Here is a 22,023-nt window from a genome sequence, read left to right on the forward strand (position 1 = left end):
GGCATCTAGGAGAGCTTTTGTGAACCAGACTCAGGACTTCTGGGGAGCTTGCCATGTAGGGTGCAGGGATATACCCCCGTCTGTCTTTGTGGGTGACTTAAGTGGAATCCTAGATATGCTACTTTCCAGCTGGGAAGAACTGAGTTCTGTCTTTACCTCTTGGCCTCAGTATCTTCATCTGCACACTGGGGTTACAATGGCATCTGCCTTGGGTAGGGATGTGACTCAAGTGGTAAAGAACCTGCCTAGCACACGCAAAGCCTTGAGTTCAAACCCCCCAATACCACACACACAAACAAACAAAACAAAAACAAAAGTGTCTCCTAGGTTAACAAGTATCATGCTTACCACTTCTCAGCAGGCAAGTCTTCAGGAGAGGGGATGAGGGGCACTGATGACACAGATGCCTTTATCGAAGCCAGGGCAAGGCAACGCGGTTGGTATCCCCACTCCCCTCTGATGGCACCCCAGTCACCCACAGAGAGGGAGGCAGTAGCAACTGCCAGTGATTGGAAAACTGGTCCAGAGGCAGGGACAGTCGCCCCTGCCTTGGTTTTTTGTGGCAGTCGGCTGCCTCAGCCATGCTGCTGCACAGCTGGGAACCCACAAGTAAGTCCAACACTGGGCATTTGAGCCATAATCCCACGGTACAGTGCTCCCAGGCAAATGATGCCTGCTGATGTACTTGCATGTTTCTATTTCTGCATGAAAAGTAATTTCTGCCCCTCATGTTTTATCATTGATCTGCATATCTGGATGAGCCTTCTGAGGCTCGACCCTCAGGGTGGGGTCTGAGAGTCCAAATGTGGCTATAAAGGGTGCACATGACCTACCAGTTGTCCATCTGATTACTCCTTTGCCAAGGCCAGTTGTGTGATGCTCAACCTTGTGTCACCATTGGCAGTCCTATGTGTGTGAAAGAGTGGCTGGACTTACCTGGCTTTGGCAGTCACAGAGCCTAGCTCAGTCAGCATTTTCTGTGTTGGCATCTTTAATTGAGCTATAAGAACTACCGTAAATTTACAAATTATATTCTTCTGAGCAGAAGTACAAAAGAGGGCTGATTCATGCATGTGCAATTGTTCTTCCCTGCTGCATATGCTCCGTAGCCTTGAGCCCTGCGCCCAGAGAGGTCACAGGCAGGCTGCCTCAGAGGGCCAGGGCCCAGCAGGAAGGCCTCCTCCCTGGCTCTCTGCCAGAATAACCATCCTGCTCAGTCACCTCCGTGAACAGTGACCCTGGAGACCAGACAGGAAAGGAGTGTGGTCTAGTGTTCAAGCCAGGGAAGCCTGACTAAACACACAGGACTGGCGAGGGCGGGGCTGTCTTTCAAAGCAGACTTGAAATTGAGTTTGGGAAGGGCTAAGGCGTAAAGCCTAGGAATGGAAGTATTGCTTCCAGGTGGAACTGCTCCTGACTTCACAGCTGCTGCTTCTCCTGCTTGGTTCTTGGAAAACTTGATGATCTGAGGGCCGTAAGGCTCCAGAGAGCTCTGCCTGGCAGCTGCTGCCCCTCACTCAGCTATCCAGGCACTTTGCCCCTCTTTGCGTGACCTGCCATGACTCTTGGTGAGGAAATTTTATAGCTGCTTATTAGGCCATTGAAGAACTCAATGACTAAGATTCTGTTAGGAGCTATCCTTGAATTTTACATAATCACAGAAGCTCCATTTCTCATTGTCATGGCCTCTAGGACAAAATAAAGGTGCCATTACTGGTCAGTGGGTATGGCTTTACATTCTACAAGTGAGTGGAACTGAACTAGGAAAAGCAAGTGCTATACTTGCTTATAGCCTCTAGGCAGACGTGCTTGTACACACATAATAAACAGTGCATGTGGCATGAATGGATGGAGAAAAGTAGAATCTTCTTAGAATTTGTACCACATTGACTCTTTCCAAAGCAATGACTGTCTGAATCAAGATTTTAGAATCCTGTCATATATTCACATAGTTTTTAAAGAGGAAATTTTAGAAGAAAACAGCTTCCACTGAACTATTAGGACTTATCATGTGTGATTTGAGCTCACTGCTCTGAGAGGCAAAATAAAAGTGACCTCATTTTTTGACAGTTCATGAGAACCAGGTAACATCTGCTTTCCATGTCCACTGTCAGCTACAGCAATGCTGCCAGACTCCATCAATTCTGCAAACTTTAGAGAAAGCAGATCAAGACCTAACACCCAATGTTGTGGTGTTTCTACGGCATTTGTGGGCCTGTTCTCTCTTGGTTGATTTTTTTATGATGAAAATTTTTATTAGCATATATGAGTTGTAAAGAGGGGTTTCATTGTGACATTTACATTTGTGCTTATGATGTATCTTAATTGTATTTACCCTGTCCTCTCTTGATTGTTTTTCTAAGTATAGTGGGAGCTAGTGATAGGAGCCCATGGTGCAGATGGTCCAGATTTGAGTTTTTCAGGAAGGGTCATCCTGAGATGGTCTCAGATTCCAGCCTGCTACATTAGAAGGTTTGGGGGACACTTCTATATGCATTTGATGGGAAGATGATGAGCAGGACACTTGAGTCTCCTGCCACTCAGTGAGGAAACTGGCCAAAGTTCCAGCTGGGAGCATGTACTCAGGAAGACAGCGATGCTTGAACACACACCCTCCCTCTATGTGGTGCGTGTCCCCTTCCCTCTATGTCTCCTCTTCGATCCTGGACATCCCTGAAACCATAGTCTCAGACTTTTTCACCAGGACGTCTGGTGGTCATCCAGCCTGGGTTGTACGTTTGTTCCTTGCTTTGTAACCAGTGTCACAATTTTATTTAAATTGTTTTCAAACAAATACAGCACACTCTTGTAGTACATAGTTGAAAAGGTGAAAAAAAAGATGTAAAGTTAAAAGGCTCCTCCTATCCCCAGGGCTCAGTCACCTGTTATAGGAGCCCCTGGTAGCAGTTTTGTGTTCCTTCTGGAGCTTTTATCCACTCTGTGATTTGTCCATGTGCCCTCATAACACAGTGTCTGGGAGAGTTGGATATCAGCACATACAAGGCTGGCTCACCCTTTTTACAGCGTTTAGTATGCACCCATGTAACGGAAGCACCATAATTTAACCAGCACATATTAATTAGTGTTTAGATTATTGCCATTACACACAATGTTTCAATAAGTATCCTGAAATACATTTTCTATGTCTCTAAGATAAACTCCAAAAAGTGGCACTGATGGGTCAAAGGGTGGGTGTCTTTAATTTATATTGATTTGCCTTCCATAGAACCACACCAATTTCTATCCCAATCAACGTGTGAATGTCCATTTTCTCATTTCCTTGCCAATACCACAGAGTCTCAAAATCCTCCATCTTTGCCAGTCTGATACGTGAAGAAATGGTGTTTCCATTGGCTGCTCGTGGCTTTTGCCCATTTCCTAGATATTGAGCTTTTCATCTTTTCTTACAAGCATTTATTATATGTCAGAGTGTAATAAATTTGCCTTGTGTCTCCGATAGGTATGCTAGTATTTCCCTCATTTTAATTTTCTTTGTGTTTTTTCCAAACAGCTCTTAAAATATATTTATTAATCTTTCTGTATGGCATCACATATTTAGAAAGCAGCTATCAATTTTTTCAGTCTCTTCTTGAAAGTACTAGTATCTCATGGTGCCATTTGTACATAGTGTTTTGTAAAGAAGGGCAGAGGGAGGGTCTCCCCTCTACTCTGAGGCAGGGGGACCCCAGTAGACATTGGTGAGCACCATGTACTCTTCCCAGGGCAGAACCGGGAGAGCCTCAGCATGGAGCCCCCCAACCACGCACTTCCCTTTTTGAAGGCTGCAAGCCTCGCTGTTGGCCATCAGAACTCAAACAGCCATAGTAATTGAACCAGGGCCCTTCAGAACCAAGCAGCTTCTTGGCACCCATCTTTCAATTCCCACATTGGGGTGGCAGGTGGTCAGTTTCTGCTTGTTACTTACTAATAATTATAGCTTTCACTTTGGCACCTCTCACAGCCGAAACCAGAAGCTATTCTTAGATATGCAAGATCAGATTTTCTGATTTCTGCTGGGAATTTAAAGCTATGATACTCTCACAGATTCCTTGACCCTGTCCTGGCCTGGCCCATCCATCCTTCCCCACTCTCTGGCTCCTCCCAGGAACCAGAGGTGTCATCAGTAGGGTCAAGGGGTGACCCTGTGGCTTGACCACCCAATGAGATAAAGAATGAAGACAGGTAGCATGTGGGCTTCTGCACAGGACATGCCTGTGAGAGAGAATGCTGAGTCTGGAGGGTCAGCCCTGGCCACATATGGGCCTGGTCTACATAGATCAGTTCTGCTCCTCAAGCCCCTTTTCCCTTCTAGAAGGGTTTTGGCTAATAGTCTCAACTTGCAGATAGCTGACACTTAGCAAGCACAGTGTATATGTCAGATGTTATTCCAAGGACGTAGTATGTCTTTACTTATTTCATCCTCATAACCTTGCATAGGATGGATACCCTTCATCACCTTATTCATCCCAGAGGAAGAAACTGAGGCACAGCCTCAGTCACTTGCCTGAGGTTACATGGCTCACACATTGGGAAACCTGAATTCAGAGCCAACTAATGTGGCCCGAAACCCTGTTCTCACCCTCAATATGTGCTCAGTTGTTTAACGCAGTCATCTCCAAGCATCAGTAGTCATGGAGACAGGCGCGATCCCTGCCTTCCTAGGGTTCCAGATACAAAACAAAACAGTTACAAAAGGCTGCAACTCCCACAGTGCCAAGTGGCAGGAACAAGCAGTGCAGCTCCTGCGACCCTAGGAAACCAAAGGCCATCCCAAGCAGGGTGGCAGAAGAAGCCTGTGCATGTTGAGCGGAGACTAGAAGAATGGTTAGCACTGGTCAGGGGACATGGGGGAGGCAAGCACAGCACAGCCCAGTGAGGTCTGGAGGCAGCATGAGCTCTGAGCAGTGGAGGACTCTGGGCACGAAGCCTAAAGACTATGCAATGCTGTGATCTGAGGGGAGAAAGCGAGGTCTGGGGTCAGACTGAACTGTGTCCCCCGTAGCTGTGTTAGGCTCTTTGAAAAGCAAGCAAAGGACTTCAAGCAGGGGTATGAGACGATCCGACCAACATTTTAAAAACTCCTTCTAGCTAAATGTGGGGATGGGTAACTAACAGATGTGGTAAGGAGGCCTAAGAAGAGAATGAAGGTGGAGAAGAGAAAGGGTCAGCCTGAGACCCGAACCCCTCCACACTTAATGTTTGGGGAGGACAGGGAAAGCCACAGAAACTGAAAGGGAATGGCCAGCTGGACGGATGGCATCATAGCAGCCAGGGGTGGGGAAGCTATTTAGGCAGGGGCCTGTGCAGTGCCATCAAGGGCTTGGACTCAGGACTCAACCAGCAAGTTACTTCTACTCCCACTCAAGCTAGTATGCCACTCTGCAACATGAAGACGTTGGGACGGTCACACAAGATCACATATGTGGTGTGCTTGCACACAGCAAGCACCTAAACACTAGTGAAGTCACCGTCCTGAAGGATGACGCGGCCAGCAGGAAATGCTGGAGTTAAGTATGGTGCAAACAAATCGCTTTGGGATCCGGTGGAGAAGAGTTGCTGGGGACCAGAAGAAGACTGGTTTCGGTGGAGTGGTAGAGTTAGAAGCCATCTGACATGGGGTGCAGAGTGGGTGGCCAGTGGGGAAGTGGAGGTAGAAAGGTGCACCATCATTGCAAGAAGACCTGTGGAGCAGGGTCGGGGAGCTGGGGAGGAGGGAGGGGAAAAAGAAGACCAGGTGTGCAAGAGGCAGGCACAGAAGTCTCAGCATCCAGTAGAGAGAGGGGATGTGTGGAGGTGTGAAGTCCTCGAGAAGGTAGGACAGTGACAGGGCCTGGATCCCAGGCAAAGCAAGTGACCCTGCACCCCAGCAGGGAACACAGTGGACAGGTGCAGAGGACACAGGTGGGCTTGTCGATTTGGTGGCAGGGAAAGGCATAAGGTCTCTTCTGCTGGCTTCTGGCTTCTCTGATGAGTCAAGGGAGTCAAGGTTGCCAAGGTTTTGAGAGCAACTGGGGAAAGATCAGGAGTCAGAGGATCAGGGTCACAACCCAGAAGGGATGAAGTAAGTCACTAGTCAGCTTGGGAATGAGCATGTCCTACTGTACCACTGAGGACTTGGGGAAGGGGTCACTCTTGACAGACCTGCACAGACAGATGCAGACTCAGAGATAAGTGGCAGTCATGCAGCTAACACCCTAGCAAAGGCTGGCTGGGCCTCAGTGAGAATGGGACCTGGACCGTGTTCAGGTTGGGGACTGCAGGGTCCAGATTCGGACCTGGCGCAGAGGTGCTCAGGGTGCAGCCACAGCTGAAAATAGAATGTCTTCCTCCTCCCATTGCCCACCCCTCCCTTGACAGAGAGCACAGCACCAGTGCAGCAGGAGCTGAGGAGAATGGAGGCCTCTCCTAGGTCGTGATAGCTGGAAGGGTGACAGTAAACCCATCAGAACTCATGACTCTTCTCTCTTTGCCTTCCTTCTGATCTTTGAATTAAAAAATAAGTTTGTAGGGGCACCTTCTGTGCTTTAGTCACCCAGAGTACACTTAGTTGAGATGCTCCTGGCCTCCCTGGTGTCTCTCTGTAGGTTTGGGGTAAGCTAAATGATTTGATGGGTTAGAGAGTCTGCCAGCCTACCTTTCTGCCTGTCTGCTGGCCTGCCATGCACAAGGAGCAGCTGTGAGTTACATGGAAGATCTGCCAGTGCTTGACCTAGACACAGTTCTCAGGGCTGCCTCTAACACAGACTGCTGCTTTGTGTGAGTTTCCAAAAAAGGTGTCCCCTCTGGGTAACGTAAGCTCCCCAAGGGAGAAAACTTGGCTAGCCAAAGGCACATTGTGATCAGAAAAGGGCTTCCTTCTGCTCCTCAGTGCTGACACAGCTGTGCCAGGCACACAGCCTGCAGCAGAATCCAGGCTTGACTTCAGCACTCAATCCCACACCTGTATGCAGTGCTCGACCTGCACCATCATAGCTGATACAAAGCAGGACCGGACAAGTGTTAAGTGAATGGATGGATGAGGAAACTGATGGGATTTGGAGTTCCTCCAGTACCAGGCCCCCTGCTGGGAACACCACTTTGGCTGAGAAAGGCACAGTCCTCAGGCGTCCACATTCTGAACTTGCTTCAGTAAGTAGGCAGTTGCAGAAGGCCTTCTGCTTGCAAGCAAGAGTTAAGGACATGACAGCACAAAGAGGGACAGGTTCCCCCCAGCCCTCCTTGAGCAAGGCATCTTGTGGGGAGACGACGAGGATGTCCTGGATGGCATGGAGGGACTGGAGGAGAAGAGTGGTGTGTCCTGAGTGTCTGAGCAGGTCAAGAGCAAAGCGAGGAGTGAGAGGCATGTGGGCAGAGAAATAGTCCTGGTAGAGGGCCTTAGATCTTGGTGAGCATGTGTGCATAGTGCAGCAGGGGATGGTGGGAGTGGTTGGGAAGTTAGCAGGGCCCTGGTTTTGAATGCTAAGCTCAAACATTTGGATTTCATTCACCTGCAACAGGGAACCACTGAAGGTTTGTACACAGAGGGGGAGATTTTATTCCAACATTTTTCATAATAACTTGATAGCAAGGCTGGACCTAGGATTCCAAAGAGGACGCTCAGCTCAGACAAGCTCTAAGAATGAGGAGGGAAGTGGCCGTGACCTTGAGTAGTCCCTTACCTGTGGTTAAAGGCTGTCATTTGCCACTGACTGGGAAGAATATCTATCCCTGTAACCTCTCCAGAGCTGCCCACTGTAGAATGCTCTCCTCCTGGCTGAGTGGCTCTAAACTCCCAGAGCCTGCTTCACTCTGTACAAGTTCTTAGACTCTTAATAAGCTCACAACGCCCTTTATTTTTCAAACTTGAACTTAGCCCTGATGAAAGGGACAGGGAAATTTCAGCCACTGTAGCGTCTCTAGCTTTTGGCTGACTTTGGCAACCTGTGCCTCAGAAGTGGTCACCCTCTCTGACACTTGTTCAGGGTTTATGTACCTGCAGGCTCTTCTTGAGCACCTACCAGGTGCTGGGTCCTCTGCACAAGATGCAGAGATGATTGTGACTTGGAGTTGCCACATTTGGTGGGGAAGAAAAACATACTGTTTCTACTAAGGGGGCTTTAGGAATGTATAAGTAATACTCCTTTCTTTACCTCCTGAATTCCAAACCAAGTAAGACAAGGGAGGCAGGTAGAGATCAGAATCCCAACTTCATTCCCAGGAGGCTGGGTGGAAGAATGTGGCTTGTCCTCTGTTCTCAGCTGGGCTCCCTGGGGCCTCCCAGCACAATTGAATTCCCCAGCCCATGTCGTTGCTGGTTCCCTATTACAGAGACAGGGCCCAGCGATGTGTCTGCATGAAGAGCAAGCCGAAAATGAGGCACCCAGGGGACAGGACACTGGACAGGGAGCTATGGACAGAGAGAAGCCAAGGTGAACAGGCTTAAGTCCCCTCCCCCCCAAAGTCCACAATTAGGTAGAACCAGGAGGCGAATAGAGGAATAGGCACATAACTGAGGCCCAGACAGAAACAGGCAGCAGGATCAGAGGGTCCCCTAGCAAAAATGATATGACTGAGTTGATGAGAGAGGTCATTTCAGGTGCTACATGAGTGCAAAGGAGAGGCTGTTGACCTCCACCCAGGATCAGGGATAGATGTTCATGACACATCTTCTAGGGAGACCTTGGTCTTTGCCTGAGCCATGGAGTTCCAGGGAAGAGGGCTTCATGCACAGTGCAAGCTCACAGTGATGCTCTGTGGCCTCCTTGTATTCTGGGGACCAGCCATGTACTCCGCCAGAGAAGGCTGCATGCTGGGGTGATCACAGAGATGTTGGGGAACCTCACTAATCTCTTCTTCTCCCTCCCTTAATTCTATCCCAGCCTCCTGGATTGAGTCCGAAAATCCCACTACCAAAGCTTCCTTCCTGGAGCATAAGACAGTGTGTTCAATTCAACTTGAGTGTCCTCTTAGAGTGGGAATTAAAGATCCCTGGTGAAATGGAAAGCCAGACCTGGATCCCGATATGTCCTGGGTCAGAGAAACAGAGCTGCAGGGCTCACCCAGTCATGTTACCTCTTTGTACCTTCCTTTCCCCTCTGCAAAATCCAGGAAGGGTGAGGCTAAGCAAGTATTGTCCTCATCCTTCCCAACTCACCCTGGGCTGTAGGATCCTACCATCTTGTTAGAACCTTACCACTGTCTCTGGGGAGGTGTGGCCAAGACTGGTCCCCATCTGACTTGCCCCAGGATATACACAAGGCTCAGGGGAAGCACAGAATCCTCCAGGCCCTTAGCACAATGTGCCTTACAAATGGGAAACTGAGAGTTCTAGGGTGCCCAGCAGCATCCTACTGATAGGTGATTGGATCATAAGCACGCTTATGCTGCCTCTTCTTAAGAGCTCCTTCGAAAATAGAGGCTCTGTTGGTGAAAATAGCTTGAAAATCACTACAGGACATTGTACCTGTGTTGGTCACTTTTCCGTTGCTGTGACAAACTACCTGAGAAAACAACAAGATTTATTTTCGCTCACAACTTCAGGGGTTTCAGTTCAAGGTCATCTAGCTCCATTGCTTTTAGGCTGTGGTGAGTCAGAACGTCATGGTGGAGAGCATGTGGTGGAGCACAGAGGCTTACTTCATGGCAGACAGAGAAGGAGGGAGGGAAAGTCAGGCATGTCCCCAGTGACTCACTTTCAACAACCAGGCCCCACCTACTAATAGCCCATCCAGTATGAACTCATCAGGGGCTTGGCACATTGTTGAGTGAGCGCTCTCATGATCCAGTCATCTCTCAATAGCACCATCAGCAGGGGACAAACCTTTAACACATAAGCCTTTTGGGGGATACTTTACATCCAAATCATTGTAGTGCCCATGTCCTTACATTTGAGCTTAAGCTGGAGGGATTTGGAGCATCTGCAGGTCATGCACTTCTCTGCCACATCTACCTCAGGAGCACAGGCCTTGTCAGGGTCATGGACCCCTCAAACAACTTCTGTGGCACTGAGGAGGCCTCTTTCTCCCTCCTTCACATCCTGGCCTGGGTCCACCTGTCTTCTGTTTCCTCCTGTGTGGAGGAGCGGCAGCATCAGGCCTGAGGCTTATAAAGACGTAGTGATGAGTAAGTAGCTGGTGTCATACTTGGTCTCACAGAGGACTCCCATGGAACAGGACTTATATGAGCACTGCCAAGGTGGTGTTTAAGGCTTACCCAGTCGATTCTTCATATAAGCATTCTGGAAGCCTTCTGTCCCTGCACCCCCAAGCTGGCCCTTCTCTCCCAGTGGGCTTGATGAGAGAACTTAGTATACCTTACCAACCCACAGACAGCTGTAGGCTGGGGGATCCTGGAAATGTCCACAGACTTACCCCAAAATAGAAGCAAGTCAGGAGGCAAGTGTACATTGAGAGAACATCTGTGCCACCTCCAAGGTGCCACCATGCTCAGGTAACCTAACACCACAGTGGATGTGCATTCATCTTGTCTGGCCAGTGCCTCGAGAATTGTGTAACTGAACATTGGACAATCTTAATGGTGTCATTATGAGGGTGTTTATGTCCCAGAGTGGACAGGGTTTTGCCTGGTCCAAACCAAGGGACAGAAATGTCTCCCTGTTGTGCCCATTGAGTCTCCTGAGAAGCTAAGACTGGCATGGCTGTGGCATTGCCACCCTAGAGCTCAGGAAGTTGTGTATGAACTGCCCAAGCTTCCAGGACTGTCCTCTACAAGTCCTAGGACCAGTCTGTCACTTCTCTGTGCTCCCACTGTGGAGGGGACTGGCAGACAGGAAGCTGGAAAGGAAGTTCAGGACTGAGCTAGAATTAGGCCTGCTTGCTCCAGGGCTTTCCCCTGAGTCTTTGGTGTGAACACGGTCACTAGGCAAGTGGGAGTGCTTGAGGAGAGGGACTGGCCAGGGTGACTTAGGTTCAGTGATCAGCAGCAGGGACCCTGACATCCACACCTGCCATTTTTCCTGGCCTCCAGACCCAAACCTGAGACTGGGGATTTATAAGGACAGGTTTGCACCAGAGTCTGTCCTGGGAGACTGTGCCCTGACCTAGGACCCTCCAAACATACTAATAGGGACAGACACAGGTAGCAGAGAGCTGCAGCAGCAGGAGAGGCAGGGTCAGAGGTGGCTCCAGGCATGGTGCCCATCAAGCTGGGCCTTGAAGGAGACTGGACTGACAGCTTTATGGACAGAGGCCACAGCAGACAAAAGAGTGGAGGCAGGAATACCTTCCTTAATATGGAGGCAGCACTGACCACACCAGAGCCTAGCTGTGCAGGAAGCAGTAGAAAGGTTGCAGGAGCCATGGGACTAGTCACCAAGGGCTCCAAAGGCAGGGGAGACTCTGTTCTCTGTGGAGGCCTTAAGCACAGGCCCAAGCCAGACTGCCTCTAACCTGCTCTGGGACCTTGAGTTCAGCCTCACTGTGCCTCAGTTTCCTCATCTGTGCAATTGGGGATAAAACAGCAGTAACCACTACCAGAATCACCATGCAGATAAACTGAGAGATGAGAGCTTTCCCATTACAAAGCCACGTTTAATGAGCAGGAGCTATTTACTAATACCCTTGCTGTCATCATTCATTCATCCCACACGAGGCACTGAGCTCCGCGTACCGGGCACTACTCTGGTCAGTGGGGACACAGCAGTGGACAGCACAAACATGATCCCTGCTCTCGTGTCACTACAGCCTACATTCTAGTGGGGACACACGAAGTAAAATCAAGCAGGGAAAGGAAGTAGAGGTGTCAAATGGGGTGTGGCAGGGTAAGTTAGCCGGCTAGTGGATGGCCCTGGGAGGAAAAACTGAACCCAAGGCAGCAAGGCCTTCAGGAAGGAAGGATTTGAGCAGTGACATGGCTGCCCCAGAGCTCTACCTCTGTGGAGCTCTAGCAGCTGTGGAGGGCAGGCTGGCTATGAGGCTGCAGTGGGAGAAGGGCCTCAAGGAGGGTCTGCCATGACTGAAGAACTTTCCAGCGTGGGCTCCAGGAGGCAGAGTGGAGAGAAGCACGAGGCAAATAGTAAAACTTTTCTATTTATTGTTTTGGTCATGTTCTTTTAGCATTTCTATCTCTTTTTTGTTGTACTGTTTGTTTTTTGAGACAGGGCCTCACTATGTGGCCCAGGCTGGCCTGGAACTCTCTATCCTCCTGCCTTAGCTGCCCCAGTACTGGGATTACAGGCTTGCTTCTGTCCAGTTTAACTTTCCCGTTCTGTGTGCCATTGTATAGTACACCTACCTATACTTTATGTACGTGTTTGTAGGTGGGGGTGCAGACATCTTTCACTGCTGGGATGAAGCCAGGGACTGAGGCAAGCACTGAGAAGGGGCTGACCTACACGTGGGAAAAGGGGTCAGAGAGCCCAGGGCACAGCAGCCAGTGTGGAAAGCCCTGGCCAGGAGGCGTGGCAGATGTGACTGTGGTAGCTCGGAAGTGAACAGGAGAGAGAACTCAGATGTCCTCAAAGTCTCAGGCCCAGCCAAGGAGAAAGATGGTGGTGTCAGACTCAGACAGGCCTTGGGGAGAAAAGACCAGAGAGGTGAGACATGGTACTCCTACCTGGACACCTGAGTGGGCCACTTGGGAGACTGAGAGGTGGCATATAGAAATGAACAGTGGGCTTCCAGGCCAGGGCTACAGAGCAACTTGCGAGTCTCTGCAGAGTTGGGAGAGTTGAGGCCTGTGATGGGCAGAAAGTTTTTCCTGCTTGTTTTGAAAGTGGCAGTTTGGTTTATCAAAGACTTTGTTGATGTTTATAGTCAAGAATCTCCAGGGTGCACTTTTTTCTGGGAAAGGCTGGAGCGGCCATTTTGTTTCATGCCTTTAAACATGGAAGCCACGGCCTGCTGCCCTCGGCATGCTTTTGGCTTCAGGATAATAGGCCAGAGGGCAGAACACTGCTGTGCTATGTGGGGCTGTATGTCTCTGGTCTACTTGTCCCTGTGCTCATGCAGTCAGAGAAAAGGGTAGGATGAGGCCAGCCTCTGTCCAGATGCAGAGGGGCCTTAGAAGGGCCCTGGGGATGGTGTCCTCAGAGGTTGTAGGCAAAGCCCAGGCAGACCTCACCCCCTCTGCTTGGTGCTGACATGTGTCAGCCCTGCAAGACCTACAGCAGAAGTGATTGGATTCCCTGGGCAGGAGTGGGCACAAGGAACTGTTGGCAGCCATGTCCACAAGAAGTGGGGGATCAGCTGGCTCTGGGCCCTGCCAGACTCCCATGGGGGAATGCAAAGTTCTCCAAGCAGAATCATAGCCACTTGCAAGCCTCTGATGGCAGAGAACCAGGATAGCATCTGTTCTCTGCTTTCCTCCTGTAGCCGAGGTCTACATCGGCATTGGAAAGCCTGCAGAAGCCACAGCCTGTACCCAAGAAGCTGCTAACCTCTTCCCAATGTCCCACAATGTCCTGTACATGCGGGGCCAGGTTGCTGAGCTCCGAGGGAACTTCGATGAAGCCCGGCGGTGGTATGAAGAAGCCTTATCCATCAGCCCCACCCACGTGAAGAGTATGCAGCGCCTGGTGAGTCTTGGCCTGGGCTGGGACCCCCCCACTCCTAGATTGGTGTTCCCGTTGGAGGCAGTGGGGGACTCATGACCTTTAAACCCTCAGATTCCCACAGTCATCTTGCCAGGCTGTCATAATGTACAAAGCCAGCTGGCTATTCCTGTGGCGTTTTATGCAAATGGGAAGTGACAATGCAGGGTGATAGCCACCCTGCCCAAGGTCCTGTTAGGTGCCATGGGGCAGTTAGGGTCTCTGGTTTTCTGGCCAGCAGTCCAAGCCACCCTGTGGCTCTGGATTTGGTAAGGACATTGTTATAGCCCTGGACACTGTCATTGTCATTCTGGTCTCTGCACTGCTTACAGCAGTCACCTTGAGGGAGTATTCACCATCCCCACCCCAGACTTGAGGTCAGAGGTCAGAACGCTTACACCCTGGGAGTTCCTTTACCTTAAAGGACCCTAAGACTCCCGCTGGTCCCTAAGGCCACTGGTAGAGGACAGCCCAGAGAAAGAAGGGCCTGGCTATGTGGCACTGAGAGGTGAGATGCTAGAGCAGGGACACAGGTAAGTCACCCAGTTTCCACACAGCATATGCGTGCAGCAGCTCTTCAGAAACACATGTGTCCCTCTTTTGGATGTCCAGGCAAAAAGATGGGCATGTTGTCCTCATGTTCCCAGTGCCTTGCCATCGGCCATCTTTGAGAAGTCCTGAAATTGTCCCCTGAAAAGCTCAATGTCAGGCAGGCAGGGAGCAGACTGGTCACTCTGGAGTTTCCATCCGTCAAGAAATGTATGAGCTGGGGACGTGACTCAAGTGGTAGAGTGCCTGCCTAGCAAGCACAAGGCCCTGAGCTCAGCCTCCAGCACTGCCAAGAAAGCGGATGAAGCGCCACACCGTGCAGGGCGCTTCTGTCTGTTGTTCCCTTCCTGTGAGAGTCTAAGCTGAAACTCAAAGTAACAAGGTCTGTGGAGTGGGGGAAAAGCCACACTGCCCTCTCTAGGCCTGTGTGCCAAGCTTGGGTTCCAAAGTTCCGTTTTATTCTTAGCAGTGGGTCATCGCTGATTTAATGGACCACAAGAAAGAAAAGCCTTGTAATGAAGCTCAGGTGCTCTTCACGCCACAGGCCCTTGGGAGCTCAGTACCCATAATCAGACAGTGCTGTGTGAGATGAAAAACAAGTGCTGGACAAGGAGTCTAGGGACAGAGATCTGGCCCCAGTGGTGTCACTAGCTCACTTTAACTTCTGGAAAGGCACATAAAACTCTCTGCACTTCAGTGCCCTTTTTGCAAAAGGAAGGCATTCCACTGGATAGGCTGTGTCAGTCTAGAACTGAAAGGATGTGGTTTTATAACTAAACAGCATTGTAAATGTTCTCTGAAGGATTCCAAAGCCTTCCTTATCTTGCCATTTCGCATAAATGTTGCAAAATGTGGAAGGGGCTGAGGTGTAACTTCTGGTTTTCAGCAGAAGAATGCTGATGTACCAAGAATTAGGCATCCTGGGAAGAGTGTACTCCTAAGAGTGAGATCTGGACTTGAACTTGGACTTGCCCTTTAACCTCCAAGAGCTGTGGTGCTTCTGTGAATTGTGCTGGTACTTACCCAGGTGGGCTGTGTGAGAACTGAGTGAAATGACTCATATAACAAGACCAGCAGAGTTCCTGGTACCTACTGGGTGCTAATTACCTAAAAAACTGAAGACAATCACTTTCAGTTTTTAAAAATAAATCAAACCTTATAATAATTATAGCTACTTAATTTTTTTCAACTTCCTTTCATGAGGATGCTGTAGCTCAATGCAGCTTTATAAATAATTTCACAAATTATCCAAACATTAGTCTGTTGGATTAAAAATATTACCTGGCTTTTAATTTTTGTCTCACTATTGGAAGAAGGATTTGTTACAGCTTTTCAGAACTCTGAGCTTCTGCTGGAACGTTGCAGAAGTACAATCAACCCCATGTACCCGTCTTTATTCAAAAGAGGTAGTGTATTTCCACCTTGGGGGGGTCTATGAATTATTCAGAGAAGTATTTCTTGTCCACCCCCAAGGGGAACACATGAGACAAAAGATCAAATAGGAAAATCGCACCAAGGGAGTCTTCTGTTTCCTCCTTGGAGCTTTTCGAGACACCTGAGCTCCTGACAAATGTCAGGCAGCACTTTCCTTTCTGAAGGAGCAAGAACTGCGCCCAGCTCTAGGCTGATAAGGCAGGGACTGGGCCAGTGGTGGGGCCCACACCCATTGGCAGCAACCATGCCTCACCGGGCCCAGAGACGGTGGCTGCTTTGGGGGGTCTTGCCAATAAAACCAGTAATAATAACAGATTCAAAAGCTCTTTCTCAATGCATCTGATGTATTCAGAAAACTGTCTAGATTGAAGGCAGGTTGAAAGCCACACGCCTGAAGATTTTGAAGAGTATGGATTTTCAAAGTCAGTAACTTGCCCTTGACTGTAATCGTGGTGATTCCCAAAAGTCATTTGGAAAATTCCTCCTGGTGACCATATGAATGATGCACTGTCACCTATGTTCTGCCCACAGCAGGAGAGCCCCATCATAGCCAAGGGCAGATCCCTCCTTCTTGACCTCTGGTGCTTGTGGAGGGACCCTTGGAATCCTGAGGCTCTTAAGCCTGAGGACCCCCCCACACCCTCCCCCCAGCTATGCAGCAAAACAGTGCTTCTATGACCTTGGATAGAGGGAGGTGGCCTTCACAGTCACTCACTGGCCTCAGGGTCTTGGAGCAAGTCACTCCCCTTTTTTGTGCCTCGGTTTCCTCAAGCACATAAACAGATCTGGATTGATTAGCACCAAATGTCATGGAGACAAAGTCAACACAAGAACCGAAATCTCCTGTGACTCACAGGAAGCAGACTGGTGTGTGAGCCCTGGAGGCAGGTGGAAGCAGGGACAGTGGAAGTGTCTCCTCACTAGACCAAGTTTGGGGATGAGATGGGGAGGTGGAAACAGAGAAGAACATTGACAGTTGCCTGGCATCCAGGGAGAGAAGGGTGAAAGCAGGCAAGGGGCAGCCCAGGCCAAGCCAGGGCCAAAAGATTCAGACTAGCAGTTCAAAGAACATGCACGGGAGACCACCATAGAGCCAATCAAAGAGGTCCCCAGGGAAGGAACCAATCGTGAGGCAAATTGTACTCACAGAAAAGACTGCAAGGATGGATAAGGTCCATAGCAGCCCTCATACTCAGAGAAAAGGGCAAGGAGCTGGAGAGACAGTTGGAGGGAGATGTCTAGAAGGCAGGAGGCCATGTTGTCTATCACAAGTAGTGACAGTAGTTGGGTGGCCACAGAAATCTGCAGAAAACAATGGGAGCTGGGCTTGCTCTGTGGAGAGCAATTCTCAATAACTTTAGGGTATAACTGGCAGATCATGCCAGATCACCAGGATGTCTAACACCCTCAATTTATGCAAAAATGCAAACCTGTTAACCTTGTTAAAAAGCAGATAGTATTCACAAAAATAAGCCAAAGGTCAGATTTGACAAAAGAAATGTAAATTAAGCCCCATAGTAGCCTTACTGTATGTGTTCAGATTCACATCTAGTGAGAAGGGAGAAAAGAACAACATGTTGAGTGAACACAGACCAGGAGGCGAGGGAGCCAAGCATGGGCAGTTATTAAGGGAGCAATATAAGCTGAAGGGACAAAAATTACAAAGTAATGTTGCTTCCAAGGGGAGGAATTCATAGGGTGATCAGACTTTTCCCGGAAAATCTTAAGGCATGTTTCCTTATTAGTTTGTATAAATGTATAAATTTACATATATTTGCTGACTATGTTAAAAACCTTGAGCCCCCAGTACAATGAATTCATGAGGCCCAGGGCAGCTTTTTCCAAAGCAGTCATTCTGTGTTCTAAGTAGAGGGAAATGAAGGGAAGGTGGCCCACAGTGACCTCAGGCAGAGAGAGCACTGCATCCTAGAGCAGACTTCCCAAGCCAAGGACAGGCACAGAGATTCAGAGCAGCCGAGGACACAATTACCAGGACGGGGACAGGCTCTGCAAACAAGGACATCTGGGTGCCCTCTGATAATGTCAGTGTGGGCTTTTGAGGGCAGTGTGTGAGGTGGTAAGGTAGGAAAGAGACAAGGTTTCAGGAGCCAGGTGCATGTGGAAGGGAGCCAGGAAGCACACTGGAGGGAGTTGATAAGGCTAGCAATAAACAGCACGATAGGTGCCAGCAGGAGGTCCACCTCTGTGCATTTGACAGTTTAAGAACAGGTGTAGAACCAGAGCAGATGGTGGGATCAGTAGTGGGGGGAGGGTGGCCAGCATCACCCAAGGCAGCATTGGAAAGGACCATGGAAGGGGACAGTAGGAGTACTGGTGACATAACACAACTCCCCCAGCCAGAGGAGGAGAACCAATGTGTTCACCAAAAGGATGGGCAGTTTCCTGAGGAGTATCTGGGGACAGAGACAGTGCTGTCTCAGAGCTCATGCCGAAAAATGAGAAAACCTAGACTGAAAGCAGGAAGGGACCATCCCTGTGAATGTTGAAGAGGCTGAACCTGGAAAGGGACAGAAAGCCATGGTCATTGGAAGAGGATGGTTAGAGGATTAGGGAAGTGCTAAGCTCTAGGTGCCCCAGAGGAAGAGGTGGTAACAGACCGGTGGTGTTCTCACTGACGAGGGCCCCTGCCTGAGGAGTGTGGCCAAGGACTATCAGCCTCCCCTGGGGTCCTGGGGATGATGGGATATGGCAGGGCTACAGCCACTTGGAAGGGGTCACTGCTCAGAAAAACACGTTTCAGGTTTCCATAAGGGGATCAGTCTAATAAGCAAGCAGGCTTTTGGTCTGGGGCATAGTGGGCCTGAAAATCTTGTTTGTCTTCTGTGGATGGATTACAAGAGTCAGAAACCTCTTAGTTCAGTCAAGATGGCTTCAGGCCAAAGGCTTCACACACAGGCTTTCCGTAAGGCTTTCTCCCTTGAGTGGCATGAGCATAAAAGCTCAAGGAGTGGGTTTCAGTCCTGCTCCAAGGTACCATGTTTGTAGCAGACTGGCTGTTGGAAAACACATTTCATTACAAGATTCCCAAAGGTGTCCCACATTGATGGCAGGCTGGGGTTGGGGGGTTGCACTGCAGCATAGTGCACGAGGACATGTTTTCTGGATTACAGCTACATTTTCAGTTGTTTTAACAGTTCTGAAGGTTGATCTGCCAAGACAAAGCTGACAGGTAACACTGCTCTGAGCAGGCAGTGCTCTTCTGAAGTTCAAAGAGGAGCCTGAAGTCAGAGCTGTCTTTAAACTGTTTTCAAGCTCAAAGGCCTGTTTACTGTGTGAAAGCATTTCATTCCATTGTACATGGCAGGCTGGTAGACTGGCAGAGAAGGGCTGAATGGAGGAAAAGAGGTGAGCTGGACTTGCTAAGGGAGCTGGCATTGTTAATCACAAAACTTTGGTGCTTTGCTTTCACGCCCGTCTTTGAAAGTGTCCATCTGTTCTTTGAGATTTGGGCAAGAGCTGTATCTCATATTTTTCGTTTAGCAGCCTGCTTCCCAATATGTGCCCCTGCCAGAGGAGAGATGAGTGTGGAGATGCTGGAACTCCAGGGACTGGCAACCTGTGTCTGTGTGTCTCCAACTGATCCGTCAGCGTAGTGAGGGACCCAAGGCACAGACAGGCAACACAGGATTACATCTGCACCTCTCTGATTTTCCCCTAGAGAGACTCTGCTCAGTTTTGTTAGTCTGGGAAAGACTCTGGCACAAGTAGCCTGGTGAAACAGAATCTGAAGATCCTTCCTCTAGCAAAACCAAGCTTTAATGGGTCTCTCTCACCCAGTGTAGGCTGTCTTTCCATACACAGAAAGAGTGATCAGCACGGTTAAAGCCGTGCAATAGTCTAGTTGAGACCATCTCATCTATTAATTGTATTTATTTTCTTTCACAATTAAAAAAATGCCTTGAAAGTTAAAAACAGCTTTTTTCTCTGAAGAAAGTTTTGTGAGATGTTTCGACGTCCTGGTCCTGTGTGCTGGCTAATATCGTCCTCACTCACTTTACCAGTGTCACTGGGGTCAGGCCCACAGGGCAGAGGGAAGAGCAGAGCTGTCTAGTGGAAGTTCAGTTGTCTGTGCTTTGCTCCATCTTGTCCCATTTCAACGGTGAATGCGGCAGTTGCTCCTTCAGCTTGAAGTCTTTTCAGCAATTGTTAATACTCGGCAGGAATCTCACTTTTTTTCTCAACAATGCCATATCTGATGTGCCGTTGTCCCAACAGCCAGTGAAATGGGGGATTGCTTGTTTACCAATGAGGGAAGCTGCTCTTGGTGACCTGCCCAGGGTCATGTTGTAAGTTAGGAGCCAACCGGGATGAGAAAGTAGCAGACTGCATGTTAGTATTGTCACTTGGGAGTCCAGAGCGTTGGTGACAAGGTGGCACAGAGGCTAAGACATGGCACTGGAGCAGCAGCCTGGGTCAGGACCCAGCTTTGTTAATTTTTTTTGGCTGGAAATGCTGGGGTTTGAACTCAGGGCCTTGAGCTTGCTAGGCAAGCACTCTACCATGTAAAGCCACACTTGTAGCCCTTTTTGCTTCAGTTTACTTTTCAGATAGGGTTTGGCACTTTTGCCCCAGCTGACCTCAAACTGCAATTCTCCTACCTACGCCTCCCTGATAGCTGGGATTACAGGTGTGCACCACCGTGCCTGGCTCAGCTTTGTCTTACTGTGAGGCCTCAGATAGATTTTGTAATCCTCCTGTACTTCCACTTTCTCATAGTAAAATGGGTAACAGTAGCACCTCATGGTGGTGCTGTGTGGATTGAATGAGTGAATACAGGTGTGTAGTGCTGTGGAACGATAGCTGTAAGCAGGGCTGTCATCCTTGTGATGTGGGTCACACCTGTAGTGCTAACTCCTCAAGCTATGTGACGAAGGCGGGGCATCTCTTCTCTGAGTTGGTACCAGCCCACTGTGACCAGGCTCCATTGGTAAGAGGAGCAGAAATGAGAGCATATCCTAGCATGTGGTTGACCAATAGCACAACTCTTTTGCTTTTAAGTGTTACTTGCCAGCTGTTTCTGTGGAGCCTGCGGCCCAGGTTATGAAGGCTGAAAGGGGAGGGGAGTGTTTAGAGGCCCCAGCTTGCTTCAGAGATGGTGGCCTGGACTTCATACTGCCACTTTCCTCTTGGTACCAAACCACAGCTGTTAGGAAGCATGCCTCACCCCTCAGTCTTGGACCTAAAGGGCAGCCCCGCTCAACTGTCACCTCCTCTAGGACTCTTCTTGACCCCCACCCATCTATACAAAGAGGCCCTCAGCCCTTACCTTCCATCTTGAAGCCCTCCATAATCCATTTCCCTCTCAGCTGGAAGCTCACTGCAGGGTGGTCACACAGTGACCTGTGTGGACCAGGTGTGGAGACGGGGTGGGGGTGGAGCTGGGGGTGAGCAACAGCTGCAAGCAGCCAGGCAGGTCCCATTCCTGTCCTTCAAGAGCACTAGAGGCTGCTGCCCTTGAAGAGGCTGAGCTTGGATGACATCAGAATGTGCCATTTTTTTAAGTGGTCAGGTCATCTAGTTCTCTTTCCTTGTGCAGAGGACTTTCGGTGCTTGTCACTTTGCCTCAGTGCCATCCTCTCTGACCATGACACAGGAAAAGTGTTGGGATACAACTGGAGGACATAGCCACATGGTTTCACATGAGTCCACAGAGACCAGGTCAGGGCTGATGAATAGAACCTTCTGGTGAGTGTAGCAAGCAGGATCTCAGAGAGGACCTGGGGAGCCATCATCTGGGCTCTGGTCACTGTGCTTGGCACGACCAGGTCACCAGGCTGACCTGCAGCACCTGCTCCAGGGTGCACAAGTGCTGTGTAGGTCCTGGAGGGGCCCCTCCTTTGCACTAGAGAGTCCCTTCCTGGAGCCCAGAACACACCATTTATATCTTTAAATCAGAGCCTCCCTGCCAGGGTCCTGTGGTCACAGATGAGCCAAGAAAAGAATAGCTTCAGCCTTTTGGAGAGTCAGGAAATGAAGGGGGAGTGGGGCTTGTCATCTCTGCCCTAGGACCACCTGGACCTCTCACTTCTGCATGTCACATGAATATCATTAAATATTATTTTCTGTTTAGAAAAAAAAAAAAAAGAAGAAGCAGACCCCAACCCCTGGTCCCTTGGCTCAGATGAATTCTCTGGTAGTGGAGTTTCTTTTAGTCAAATCCCAGCCAACTGCCCAGTGAGGATGGGGCCTTCTTATCCTGGCCTGGGTATCTCCACACCCCCCCTTCCCGCACCAAAGGAAAAGCAGCCTGGCCTTGCTTTGCATGTGGCTCAGAGATGGCTCCCCTAGGGTGGAGGTGAGGGGAAACAGGTGGCAGCAGTGGGGATAACCCACCCCTCTCAAGGCTACCAATGCGTGGTCAGAGGTGCACAGCCAGTAGAGAGCCTGGGTTACAGAAGGTATTGGAAATGACCTGGGGGAAGAGCCAGGTAATTGACACTTTCCTGTGACAGAAGCTGTGTCTTCAAATCCTTTGAAACTGTCTATTTTTA

General features: G+C 49.5%; 1 protein-coding gene across 6 annotated transcripts in view; it reads left to right on the top strand.

The window, feature by feature from the left end:
* Ttc7b (tetratricopeptide repeat domain 7B) overlaps positions 1–22,023 on the top strand; it is a 223,393-nt gene that overhangs the window by 180,920 nt on the left and 20,450 nt on the right. For 5 of the 6 annotated variants that reach the window (XM_074067331.1, XM_074067324.1, XM_074067326.1 and 2 more), the window contains one exon: positions 13,311–13,513. The exons of the other annotated variant lie outside the window; for it this stretch is intronic. In XM_074067331.1, the coding sequence (XP_073923432.1) occupies positions 13,311–13,513 (203 nt within the window). The remainder of the gene's footprint in view (positions 1–13,310; positions 13,514–22,023) is intronic. 6 annotated transcript variants of the gene reach the window in all.

The sequence above is a fragment of the Castor canadensis genome, chromosome 3 (genome assembly GCF_047511655.1).
Source record: "Castor canadensis chromosome 3, mCasCan1.hap1v2, whole genome shotgun sequence".
Lineage (NCBI taxonomy): Eukaryota > Metazoa > Chordata > Mammalia > Rodentia > Castoridae > Castor > Castor canadensis.